This window comes from Malurus melanocephalus, unplaced genomic scaffold (assembly GCF_030028575.1).
Source record: "Malurus melanocephalus ecotype Western Australia unplaced genomic scaffold, MMel_1.1 scaffold_287, whole genome shotgun sequence".
Lineage (NCBI taxonomy): Eukaryota > Metazoa > Chordata > Aves > Passeriformes > Maluridae > Malurus > Malurus melanocephalus.
This window is the reverse complement of record NW_026623519.1, coordinates 417,910-431,244: the sequence shown is the minus strand read 5'-3', so window position 1 is coordinate 431,244 and position 13,335 is coordinate 417,910. Positions and strand designations below refer to the sequence as shown.

The 13,335-nt window shown below is 54.5% G+C and overlaps 1 protein-coding gene across 1 annotated transcript; it reads right to left on the bottom strand.

Annotated features, from left to right (window-relative positions):
* Positions 1-3,602: 3,602 nt before the first annotated feature.
* Positions 3,603-9,690, bottom strand: RAB5IF (RAB5 interacting factor). Its single transcript, XM_057376673.1, has 4 exons — positions 9,514-9,690; positions 7,829-7,932; positions 5,931-6,060; positions 3,603-5,336 (listed from the first exon to the last, which is right to left on the bottom strand). Exons 1-4 carry the CDS (start codon positions 9,640-9,642, stop codon positions 5,295-5,297), a joined length of 405 nt encoding a protein of 134 aa, XP_057232656.1. The 5' UTR covers positions 9,643-9,690; the 3' UTR covers positions 3,603-5,294.
* Between the last annotated feature and the right edge of the window lie 3,645 nt (positions 9,691-13,335).

The window sequence follows — 13,335 nt, the reverse complement described above, 5'->3', positions numbered from 1 at the left end:
CGCACGGTAAATCGGGCTCGCCTCGAGTGCTGCCGGCGGCAGCCGGGACCGGGACCGGGACCGGGACCGGGACCGAGCGCAGCGCAGCTCGGGGCGGAGGGGAAGGGCCAAGCCGGGCTCCAGCTGGGGCTGCCCCACAGCTCGGGCTCCCCTTCGGCCCTTACCCACACAGGGGGGATCAGCCCGGCCCCAACCGCACCAGGCGGGTTCGYGTTCCGGGCCAAGTCTCCACGGAGCTGGGTCCGAGATTCCTCAGTCCTGCCTAGAAGACTGGAAGAGTTTTCCAAGGGACTCGCATGGGCGTTATGTCGTTGCCGCAGCAAGCCCATAGCAGGGGGGGTTAAATGTCCCCCCCTTCTCACAGAGCAAGGGGACACCAGCACCCAGTGGGACCACTAGCAGGAGATGCCGTGACATTGCCCCAGAGCCGCCGAATGTCTGCTCTCCCACAGCCTTCCGTCGTGGGCTTGCTTGTGCATGTGGCMCTCTGGGATGAGAGCTGGAGGTCACAGCCCCCTCCGCAGCACAGTGGCTTTGGGTGGTGTTTGCCGGTGCAGCTGGCCAGGCTCACCTGGCACTGGTGTCTCAACCTGCTCCTGGCTTCAGCAGCACAGGCACAGGTGTCGGGAGGGGCTGAGGCTGCTGGGCAGTACAGCAAGCCCACACAGAGCTGCAGGGAGCCCAAAGTGGGGCACGGGACCAGCCATGCCTGGGGCAGGCCTGAGCTGTGGTCACCAAGAGCTCCCAGCTGGCAAAGAGTTGTGGACATATGTGCAGCAGCAGGCTGGTTTACATGGATGTTTCTGAGATCAGACTGGCTGAAACATTTCATTTTTCTCCMTGCACTTCTTTTGGAGRTTGACMTAAAACCCAGCAGTAAAATAACTGKAAGATGGAAGAGGTTGTTTGTTCTCTGGTCCGAGTTTGTGAAAACTGCTTATCCCTGTAACAACACTGCCTCTTGACTTGGCACACACATTTGGCTGTTGGCTGCCAGATCTAAAAAAGCCATCTACTTCCCCAATGTGTCCTGGACATCTGTTGTTTTGGGAGGCAGAGCATGTGGAATGCTGGGCTCTTTGGCTCTGTGGAGGTCACCTGAGAGGTATGTGTCCTACTTTCTCATCCTCCAACAAGCCAGCTACTCCCCTGCATGAGCAGCTCCACTGGCTCAGTGCTYCTCAATGCAGAGACTTGTGAATCTTCCTTTGCTGTGGCACTGGCAGAGTTCTGGTTGTGACTCGGGCAGCCTGAGGGCATTTACAGTAAATAAACAAACAAGAATAGGGATTGGAGCAGGATAGTTCGGCTTTTGCAAACCAGTCCCAGCCTGCTCCACTTTCAGGTGTCTCTCCAGTCTCCCCATCCCCAGAAGCTGGAGGGGTCTCTTCCCCACCACTGCAGCTCCTCCAAGTCTGGGAGCTATGTCCATACTGCATCTTCCTCCACCCACTGCCTGACAGAGGTTCAACACACCAACCCAGCCTCTGCCTCTCTGGTGTTTATGACAAACCCAAACCAATTGGCTGTGGCAGGAGCASCCACCTCAGCACCTCTAGCTGGTGAACTGCCACCCACCTCGGTCATGTCATGGCTGGCTCCAGCCTGACTGGCCCCCGTGGCTGTGGTAGGGCAGAAGGTCAGGGCCCCGGTCAGTGAGAGTTAATGTGACTCCATCTGACCACAGATCAGATCTGACAGGGCTCCGGGTGGAGCCACGCCGGGGTAGGGGCGGGGGGAGTGCAGAGGGCGTGGGCAGTGGAGTCTCCTCAGAGCTGTGGATCAGCGCTGGGCACTCTCCCCAGGGATTAGAAGGAAACTCCTCGAAGCTGAGAGCCCTCAGTTCAGCATGCAGGGATTGTGCATTCCAGGTTACCCTTCTAAAATCTTGAGAATTTCTTAGAGTCAGGTAGTTCCAATTCTATTTCACAGCATGAATCTGTATGCAACAGTTGGCTGAGGTTTAATTGGTTTGTAAAATAAGTTTATTTGAATATATTATTTTTCTCCCACTTTATAAGYCTGTGGGCAGTTGAAAGCCAACAGCTGTGAGCACAGCCTTTGCCAGCTTGGAAGTGGAGCTGGGGAATTGCAGAGATGGTGACACCCCATGGAGGGAACAAAGGCTCCTCAGAGAGTGATGCCACCCCAACAGGCACTGCTTGGTGCCAGTGGTGGGACTGGCTGGGCTCTGACAGTTGAGGTTGGCAGGACTTGAGATGCCCAGGGTCACAGGCACCCCCCAAGACCCCTTGGCATGCTCCTCCTTTAACACCCACAGTAACTTGCATTAGTTTGAGCACATGTTGGACCTGAAGCCCAAAGAGCACCAGAAATTCCTTTCCCAGTTCCTCCCCACCACACACTTGCTGCTCACCTCTCAGCAAAGGTTAGGCCGGGGAATGTCTTCCTCCTAGCAGGGACTGGCTGCTCTTTGCTGAAAGCCAAGGTGATGTTCTGCAGGTCTGCAGCTTAGCAGGGAGCTCCACTGTGTGGCCTCCTCTCTGCACCCTTGTGTCAGTTCCGTARGGATACAGCTCCTGCTGCAACTGTATCCCAGCAGCTGGGGCTCCCACAGCCCAGCTCTCCAGTGCAAGAAGGACCTTTCCCTCCTCGAGCTGAGGCTCCATGGTAGCACTGAGCCCCACCAGCCAYTGGCTCACTCCCACCAAGGAGTGGAGAGGGCAGAGCAAGCTCGYTGTGCCAGTACAGAACCACGAGGGCAGGGGTGCCGCCCAAGCCCTGCTCTACCACAGCATTCTCTGCTCCTGTCAGCTGCTGCTCTCCTGCCCTCCCAGCACCAACCATGCTCTCTGCTTGACCATTCCTGTGTCAACCTCCCAAATCTCTGCAATTCCCCCCTGTATTTACAGTTCTCATCATTTGTAAGATGCTTAGCTCCCTTCTACTGGCTGCCACATCCCCTTGAGCTTCATAAAATTAACTCCTTCCTTCATGGGCAGATGCCAAAGCTTTAGTTCTCTTGCTGGCCAACACAGGGGACACCTACTCCTAGCCYCTGAGTCACCCCTTAAAACAGGAACCTGAAGAGATAATAAGCCTGCCGCTGAGCAACAGCAATCAGTAAATTCTTTACCAGGAGATTAAAGAGTTCCAGAGGCCAATGTCTGGTCATGGGCAGAGATCTCTGTTGAGATCCTCCTCAACAGAGAATCCTCCTAGGCTTAGGTTCAACTTCCAGCCACTGAACTGCACTGAACTGTCCAAGGAACTGAGGTGGTGGGAGCACAGGCAAGCAAGGAAAAAAGCAAAGGAGCAGGGAAGCAGCTCTCCACTTTCTCTGCATATGGTACAGCAATGCTCCAAGTCCTGCTCCAGACCACACCTGAGCATTCTGGAATGAGCAGTGGCCTGGTGTGTCACAGGGCAGTCACTAAAGGAGCWGAACAGCTTAAACAGGCAACATTTGGCTTAGCTTGCTTAGCTGAAGCATGGATCTAAGCACTAGCTACCACTGAAAATGCTTCTGGCCTCCAAAGTGCAGCACAAGAGAGCTGAGAATCCCAAAAACATTACCAAAAAATCCRACTCTGAAAGGAATCCCACACTTCCACCACTTTACAAAAACATCARAGACCAGAGGACACAGAAGCTACACAGTGGATTATTCAGGCAACATTTATTGGAGCATTTCAAGTATACAATGGTTTTACTGATGGCTGTGAGCAGCTAAGATGCAGACAGATGCCAGCAGGGAAGGGTGACCTAGAACTAGCAGGCTATGCAATTCTCATGGTAAGTTAATGATTTCAGCTGATAGGAGAGGAAAAGAAAGTAGCAGACTACAAGTTTGAACAAGTTTGGAGATAGGGAGGAGAAAATAAAGAAGCTTTTATTTGAGATCATTTATCTAAATTGGCCACTCACAAGCAGCAGAAGCTGTCTGCTATTGCACTCTTCCCTTGGCATCCCAAGGACCTAAAAAAGCCAGGGTGTTTCTTCCATCAAGAACACAGATTTTCCCTGGTAAGAATGGAGGCTGGCCCTGGCTCAGCACTTGGAGATTGAGATCCCTGGCTTTGAACTCCCAGTGAGAGCCAGGCTGTGGCACTTCCACCAGCAAGGAGGCAATGCAGGCTTGCAGCAAGAGCACATAAACTATCAACCCCTCACTATAAGGCAGCATTAGGTCAGGACTTGTTTTGGGTGCCTGAGCTGTTTAGAGAAGCAAGGACCACATGGCAACAAGACTACAAGGTCCTCTGACAAGAACAAGGACTGTGCGTCTTTCCCAGGAACTATTTCTGAAAGACATGTTCTTAAAAAAMATCTTAAAGCAGACTCCCCACTGATGCACAAAAGGGGCACGACTAGGGAGGGACTGAGCTATGAAGTGATCAAGCACCTCCAAAACCAGAGGCTGTGTACTCCACCCGATTTGCAAGTTGGTACTTCTGCATTTAAGGTAATAGCTGCCTCGATTGTGTTTTAGTCTCCTGCATTTATGAACAAGGAGCAGTTGAATTCAAGAGCTTGAAACCAAATTGAAACACTAACTTCTTACAGGGTATCTCCAGAATGACTCCTTCRAGACTACGAAGCTCTGAGGTATGTGATGGCAACTTGGTAGTCAGGCAGGCAGAGTGCAGTGGAGCTTCTAAGCCTCCTGAATACATCTTGGTTCACCAAATAGATCAATTCTTCCTAGCAAAATCACTGAAAAATTTGTCTTCAGCAAAAATCATTTAAAAATTCTGATCGACAACTGATTTGCAAGTAAAACAAAAAAATATTAGAAATGGTGACAMCACAGTCTGTTTAATCAAATCAGATCTGGTCACTACAAAAACATGCTAAGGACAGCCACCAGCTCATGTCTTGGGTGCTGCTGTGYCTTCTGCCTACGTACCTACAACTGCTTTTGAAACACTGTTTGTCTAAAGGACAACCATGGAAGACAAGTCAGGGTTTAATGACAGATTTCAAACAGTAGGGCATACATACATTAAATTAACAGATTCAACCCTCAGCACACAGGAGTTTGATTGAGTTACTGGCTAGAGTTACATAAAGTTCCAAATTTGAACAGTCTTGTACCACTTCCAAAAATTCCGATGGCTTTTTAATAGTTCCAGTAATTCATGGGTATATAAAACGGAGACAGACTTCTCCAGCAGAAGAGTTGGGGCTCTTCCTGGCTACCCAGACCACTGGTACAGGGGAGAGCTGGTTTGACTTCCCCACCTTCCCACCAGTCCACTAAAGACTAGGATTTATTAAAACCTTCTCTATTTATTGACGACTGATTTAACAGGCAAAYGCTGCAGACTGCATCAATCATAGTGGATGGCAGTATAGAAGATTATCCAAACAACCTGTGGGGAWGAAAGGAAGGGAAGGTTATTGGGATGTCTCTGGAGAAGGGTCAGACCCAGCAAATGAGCCTCAGGCTTTGTTTTCAATAGGGGACTGAGGACTGAATTCCAGCTTTGAGGTGGTCTTGGAGAGATCTYAGGATCACCACATGCCACAAAGGTTGGCATCCAACTTGTCTGCCCTCTGGGGTGCCCAGCCTCTCCACACTGAAATCCCACCATAGTCCCTCCAGGGATTTAGAAGCACCAGCAAATCAAGYGCTGTGATCAGAGACTTGGGGGAGGGGTCTAAGGGAAAAACAAAGACATTCAAAACACCAGTCCAGGTGTAACTAGTTCTAGATGGAACTCCACCAGGATATTTGGGACAGAGGATGAGAGTGGTTGATGCATCCTTTCCTACAGAGGAATGCCAGGCATCAGCACTGTATTTCATAGGCAGCAACCATCAGATTTTGGGATTTTTTTCCCAATCACTTATTTGATGTTAACACATCTCTCTCCTCTAACCACCTCACCTGCTCTCCTTCCAGATCTTCAGAAAGAGCACAAACACAATTCACAAATCAACTTAAAGAAAGCAAGAGGCATTACCAGAAACAGTGCAAAAGATGTCATGAATCCCTCCTTCGTTAGCTCCCACGTCCCACCATACTCCTCCTCATCTATCTGCTGGAAGCTGCTGAAGTACAGGTACAGAACACCAGCATTGATCAGGCAGAATCTGCAGGAAAGAGKTTAGGAACCATCATTCCAGTGGTACAGACTGTAGGTATCCCACATGCCGTATAATGAAATATCCTTCATTCACAGCAGAGAGGAAGCATTCCTGCAATGCTTCCCAGGCAGCTCAGTCACATCCTTGAAAGAGCCAGGTCTGCTTGCCAGGTTGGGATAAAGTTCACCTGACATGGCACAACCTACTTTTAGAAGGGCTCAAAAGGCAGAAGTCAAAAGCTGGAAGTATCCTTGGATCTGCAAACCTGCAGGGTTTAGTGTCCTGCATAGCAGATCCATAGTAGTTGTGCTCCCACAGAGAACTCRTGTGTGTTGTCATCTCCATGCTCAGGCTTAGATCCCCATGAGCATCCCAGGACCAAAAAAGGAAGAGACTAAGAGCCAGGGAGACTCCACAGTGCCCTGAGCTCCAGCCCTGGGGTCCAGCCCCAGTGCCGCACCTCAGTGTTGCAGTAGAGAGAACAAACACGACCTTCTGTTTGTCTTCAGACAGGTTTGGCTTTACATCCCCCCAGCTTGGGGCTGGGCAGCCTGGGCAGGGACAGGTCCRTGTCCTGCCAGGAAGGCTGGGATGACCACACACACAAGGTGGGAGACAGCTAGAGCAGCTGTGTCACTGCACAGCAGAGAAACCACACACACACTTCCAGCACCTTTTGGTTTTGCACTGWACACCAAATCCCTCCTGTTTACACTTAGCACAGGAATTGGCTTAGGTGCCTGAGGGTGCCTTGTCAATTAATGGTGGCTAAGAAAAAACAATGAACCATTCCTGGGCACAGATTTATCTGTTTGGTGTAGTTACTGAGCTCCTGCTGTGCATCACCTCTCCGCCTTCTTGCCACAACCAGAACATTCGGGAGGAGGGACAAGATGACAACTGAATTTTGCCTAAGAAAAGCTGTGAGGCTGAAGCTCAACCACAAGAYCTTGGCTAGGCAGAGACATTTGCAAGCAGAGATTCCCCAGAGCAGACTCAGCATCTTCCCAGAACCAGTGTCCAGAGAGCAGGCCTGTGTTCCCACCTCTGCTGTCCCTTGTACCCTTTCAGGCCTGTGTCAGGGCCAAACAGATTTTCAATTCACTGCAGCCTTCAGACACCTCTGGGGAGGTGACCTGGCTCCCATGTCCTGGGGGATCCAATGCACACACCCCCTTCCAGCCACTGCCCTCCCCACCCTACAGCTGAAAGAGCCCCGTCAAGAAGTTGGGAACAGTGCCACAGAAGCTCTGAGAGTGCCACTCTAACGGTGTCACTGCCAGCTTGGGACCYGCAGCCTCTCACGTTCTGAACAAACCATTTCGTTTTCACAGAGCAGCTGCCCCTTTTGTCTGCTGACAGCTCCTCTCTGAGCAGGGCTCCTGGCTCAAAGACCAGGACTTGCACACTGACACTCCTTCCTGGCTGATCACACCAGGCACCAGACTCCCAGCCCCTCCCACACATGTAGGACACACATCCCCAGTCATTTGAAACTCTTGTTCTCTTCTTCTGCCTTTGCCCCCCTTTAATGACAAAGCAAATAATAATTTAAAAAAGTATTAATGAGGCTGAGGAGAAAGACACTGATGGTCATRTTATGACTGGGGTGAATTGCATGGCAACCAACAGCCTGGAATGCAATGCTGGCTGTGAGACACAGAGCATGCAGATCCTTTCTTTAAGCCAGCCTACTGTTCACAGCACAGCCTCACACAGGCGGCCAGGCCAAATGTGGAAAAGTACATGAGACAAAAAAGGAAAAAAACCTTACACTGCTATTCCCACGAATCCCTTCAGTGGAACTACTCCCCAGATGATTCCCAAAATAACTGCAATGATCTGCCGGAACCAGTAGATCACATCTAAAAACTCGTCCTGGGGAGATAAAACACAAGAAAAATGTTGGCATTTATTATGTTCCTTTTTCTAAGAGCATCACACAATTAACAGGTGAAAATTCAACATACTGAACACTTAGTTCTCCACTCAAGAGTACAAAATGTTGCACTGAGAACAGATAAAGCAGCTTAGGGCATCACAAACCCTGGAATTCTCTGCTTCCACATTAAACTTGCAGCTTTGTCCTCTGATGGCCCTTATTTACTAAATGTGCAATAATAATCCCCTGGAATAAAAATTTAAACAACCGTTATGCTTTAAGACTGTTCCACCCACTGTGCMCCAGGCCCTCCTGCAGCGCAAAGCTCCAAGGGCACCTCCAAAGCACACCTGGACCTCACTGGTGCCACGAGCACTCCTATGCTGCCTGAGCAGCAGGGGTGTGCTCATTCCTGTCTGTCCAAGGGCTCACACTCCTGTAACTACTGCAGCCGAGCAGTGCTGGCTCACGCTTCAATAAGATTCACTTCAGCTCACATCTCTCTTCTCAGCCTGCCCAGGGCTGGGAGTGTCCCAGCATCCCCCCCAAACAACCCTTGTGATGTTACTRTGGGATGTGCCAGCTGTTCAGCTCCGTGTGGAAGACGTGATTCCGTGTCACATACAGACATTTCCCCTGGTCACTGCCCTTGTCAGGCAGTGCAGCTTTCTGCATTAAAACATTGGCACAGCTGTCCCTGCTCCCTTGCTGACTCTGAATTTCCAGCCCGATCTGCCAGARGCGAGGGTGTGGGGATGCACGAGCCCCACCAGGCCTGGGAGCAACAGGTAAGGAAAAAGTGACACGGATTCCTGTCTGTGCCCCAAGGAAACAGAGTGTGCACCTTCGCCAGGCCAAAAGGCAAAGCCAAAAGCAGGAAGCAGAGATCCTGGAACATGCTGTGTGCCCCGGCCATGCCAGCGACCCGGCAGGACCCGGGATGCAGCGGGAGCTCCGGGCACCTCGTGGCGGTGCTACTGGGAGGCAGCAGCCCGGAGCAGCACTGAGCAGGAGCACTGCAGCACATGGAGACATGCACAGCAAAACTTCGCCAAGGGGATTCTGTTTCGAATGTTCCTTTAGCTACACAAGGGAAATTTTTATTTAATCCAAGAAGAGTTTTAAACCACAGGCCAAAAGTCGCTGAGGTGTCTTAACACAATGTTTTCCTTGGCTCCACGCCCAAAGAGCAAAGAGCTGTCTGTTCTGCGGGCTGCGGCACCTCTACCTGCGGGGGCACCAGCCGGACCGAGTGCCGGGCACGACGGATACGGAAACACCGGCTCCGACTATGGGTGCGGCGGCCGGACTCCAGCACGAGCATTTGTCCCGCAGACACCCGCGCCGCTCACGGGGGCGGAGGGCATGGGACGCTGCCGAGCTCCGCCACCGCCCCGGCACGGCCCGGGCGCGGCACCGGCTGAGCCCGGCCGGCTCTCCGCAGGGGCTTCAACTGCGCTCAGACACGGCGGCTCCTCCGGCACCCCCGCGGGACGGAGCCGCCGCGCCGGGAGGGTCCCGATCCCCTCGAGCCCGCAGCTCAGGGCCCCCCTCTAGTCCCGCCGCCCCGGTCCCACCTTGTCGTGCCAGGCGGAGTCGCTGCGCAGCGCTTTGCCCCACACGGAGCCGCGCCCGGCCGCGCCGCCGTTGGCCACCGCGTGGTGCTGCGGGTGCGGCGGCTCGTCCCGGCGCCGCCCGCCGCTCATCCCGCTCCGCCGGGATCCGCCCGCCCGGCCCGGAACCGGCCCCGGCCCCGGCCCGCCCGCGCCCCGCCAATCGCCGCGCGCCACCAGCACACGTGACCGGGCGGGGCCGCCGCCCTACGGCGGGCGAGAGGGGCCATGCGGAGGGAAGGCGAGGTGAGGGCCGCTCCTCAGAGAACAGGTCAGGGAGCCGCCCTCGWGTTGCTGAGCGGGAGCGAGAGAGCCCTTGGCAGCCCTGCAGTGTCACCGAGCCTGCACACACGACTGCCCCATGGGGCTCCTGGCTCACAGCCAGGCTGGGGAGGCTCCACAGGTGCTTCCTGGGGCTGGGAGTCCTTAGGATACATGCAGTTGTGTAGGTTGTTACCCGGTTGTTCATCTGACCTTAGAGCAGCTGAACGTGTGGGGATTGTGGGTAAAAGCATCATATATGCAGTCCTAAAGATGACTGACTTTTTTGTATTCTTGCCTTCCAGGAGCAGTGGTACTCAAACCAGTTGCACTCCTCATGGAAAAACATTGGGAATGACTCGTGCATAGTATGGGCAGGGTGTTGGATTGGGTCTCACTGTCTGCTCCCCTCCTCAGCCTGTGATTAWGGAGGCACAGAGGAGCCTTAGTGCTAATATTCCTTGGGCAGCTGAGCTCGGTGGTGCTGGGGCCACTCCAGGCACTGCTTGGAAGCCCTGGATCCTATGGGGATCCTCTMCAGTGCCAGGAAGGCTGAGTCCTGCCCGGGTGCCCTGTGTGGGACCGTTCCTCCCTCACCTGCTGTGCACATCCCCACTGGCACTGCCAWGCCACAAGCTTCCTTTTTCCCGTTAACAAACCCCAGCCCCGGGCTCCCGCATTTCTTTTTGTCTCACAGACCTGGAACTCTGACATGCTGAGCATCTCCAGAGCCTGATTGCAGCTCGGAATGCTTCAGCAGCTGCTGCTTTGCTGCCAGCAGGAGCTGGGGCCTGTGGGTGCAGGCTGACCCTGCGTGGGCTGGGTGGGAGCAGCACAGACCTGGGAACAGGCAGGGCTCTGATCACTTCCAGCCAGGGCCATGTAATTTAAATACASATTATGCAAGATACTTACGGACTTAAAAAGTGTCTTGCCCTGCTCCTGCAAGGCCATAAGGCCCCTGGTGACATCCAGCCCTGTGGGCATTTGCCACCAGGCAGAGCCTGGTCCGAGCCGAGGGACCCACATGTGAGGGTTCATCGCTGTGTCTACAGCAGGTCCTCTGCCTCTGACCCTCACACCATGGCAGGTCCAGGCTTGACGTGTCCTGGCTCCAGCCTTGTTCCCAGGATACTCCTCAGGTGCTTGGGGAGAGTGGAAATGGTGTCACTGTGCCCACTTCACAGGGGTGGGAATGCTGGCATGGTGTTGGAAGACACCTGCAACAGGCAATTGACCTAAAATTCACACTCTTAATAAAAATKGCTTGTTTTACTGCATTTCTACTGCCTGATCCACTGTCCAGAGAGAAAAGCAAATTAAATTTGAACTTGAAAGAGCCAGAGGAAGGCAGGAGAGGTGCCAAAGGGTCAGGAGGGCACTGGTAGGRTGTGTGTGTTGGCAGCCACATGGAAATGGGGAAAAATGACATGGGCAGCACTGGACACAGAGAGGGGAAGGCAGGAGGGGCTGGTGAGGGCTCAAGGGACAGCATGAGGTCCCTTGACCCCCAGCTGTGGGGCTGCAAAGCCTGCGAGGAGCTGCCACATCCCTACAGCCCCTCTTCACCTGCTCCCCTCGCAGGGGCCTGGCTGGACACTTGCYCAGTGGTGAGGAACCCGAGCTCACTGAGGGACAGCAGCCACCCCGGAGGGACTGGAGATGGGTCCTGCTACTGCCGGCTCCTGGGAGCACCTGGACCCTGCTGAGGCTGGGATCCTTGATCCTAGAAAACTCTGGGACCAGCCACGGGGTGGCAGCTTGGTCTGGCTGAGTCCTGGTTCTTTTTTTTTTGCCTTTTCTACTCTTTCCTTATGTTTTATTAAAAATAAGGTTCTGGGCAYCCCCTGTCCAGCTCACAGGCATGGCAAAGTTCTTTGCTCTCCCTGGCTTGCCTCTGCCCCAGCACAGCACTCATCAGCATTTCCAGCCCCATTACTGTGTTTTGCTGGCTCCTGATCCCACAGCGTGTGCTTTGGAGGGGCTGTGGGCAGGATACCTGGCTCCAGGGAAGGGTCAGGAGCCTCTGTGGCACCCCAGAGGAGGCAATGCCCTGGCAGGTGTCATCCAAGCAGCCCATGGGTGGGATGTCCCCAAGTCGGGCTCTTGGCAGAGGTCACAGGTCCTCTGAGCCACTGGGAACAAACTCCATAATGAGGGCAGGGTCTGGCCAGGCTGCCAGAGGGCATGGCCGCTGCTTTTATCTCAGGGTTGAAACAGGATTTTTTTGGCTTTTTCGCTGTTGTTTTCAGTGATACTCTGCAGAAGAACGGMAGCTGAGGATTAATTTGTGTTGCTGCTCATTTCCGTTCTTTATCTGTGTTTCTGCAAGTGCAGCCCATGTGCTCCACGCCRTCCCCTCGGCACCTCTGCTCAGGGTGTGCTCCTCACCGTCCAGCTCCCATGGCTCCATGGGCAGCGATGGGGCTGCTGGGAATGCTTAAGCAGGGCAGTCCTGGTCCAGCTGCCCACTCAGGGCTGCATCTCCASAAGAATAATCCCTCTCAAAAGGGCTCGTCGTGTCTCCCTCTCCCACTCTCCTGCTCCTCTGCACGCTAAATTCTATCCCAGTGTCATTTGACCCCACAAAACAAAGATAAATCTCCTCTGGGATGATGTCAACGTGGGGTCAGCTCCCAGGGGAGATCCCACAGGGCCAGGRTCTCCTCTTAGAGGAGGACTGTGAYGAGGCCCAGGGTTGCTGGTGGGAAGGAAATACGAGCATTGCTGCTCTGGAGAGGTGTCCCAGGACCACCGTGTGTCCTGTCTTGGGTGAAGGGTGGGAACTCCCCACCCCTGTTCCTCCAGGSTCTGGACTCCTGCTTGGGAGTGGGGCAATTTTCTGGCTGTTCTCAGCTCCAGGCCACTTTTTAGAGGCCCTCTGAGGGGTTGCTTGACCAGGTCCTTCTGGCCACCGTTCCCTCAGTGGCCCCAGGAACCACTCACAGAGGCTTTTGGCCACCCATGGTGCATCCTGTTGACATCCCCCCGTGTCTCCAGGAGCCCCAGGGGCCGCTGGTCCTCTAGCAGCCCCACGCCCGCCAGCAGGGTCCTGCTCCACCGCAGCCAGAGCTGCTCCAGGCTGCCCAGGGTGAACCACCGCCCGTGGGCGCCTGGCAGTGCCACCCGCGGGTGCCCACGGCTCTCAGGACGTGGCATCCCTGTGTCACCCAGCGGSGATGCGCAGGTTTGCTCAGGGGTTTGCAGCCCCCGGCGCTGAGCATCCCCCCGAGGGACGAGGGACGAGGGACACGCGTGGGCCGCTCCTTTCGTCTATATAAGGCCGTCCCGTCACCCCGGCCCCGCGGCCCCGGTCCCGCCGCATTCTTCTGCCTTGTATGGGCCGGGCCGGGCCGGGGCGGGCCGGGACCCTCCGCCCGCCCGCCCCGCCGAGCCGCGTCCCGCAGAGCCGCGCCGGCCGCCCCGCAGCTCCCGCAGCTCCCGCAGCTCCCGCAGCTCCCGCAGCTCCTGCAGCTCCTGCAGCTCCTGCAGCTCCTGCAGCTCCCCGCTCCGAGACAGGTGAGG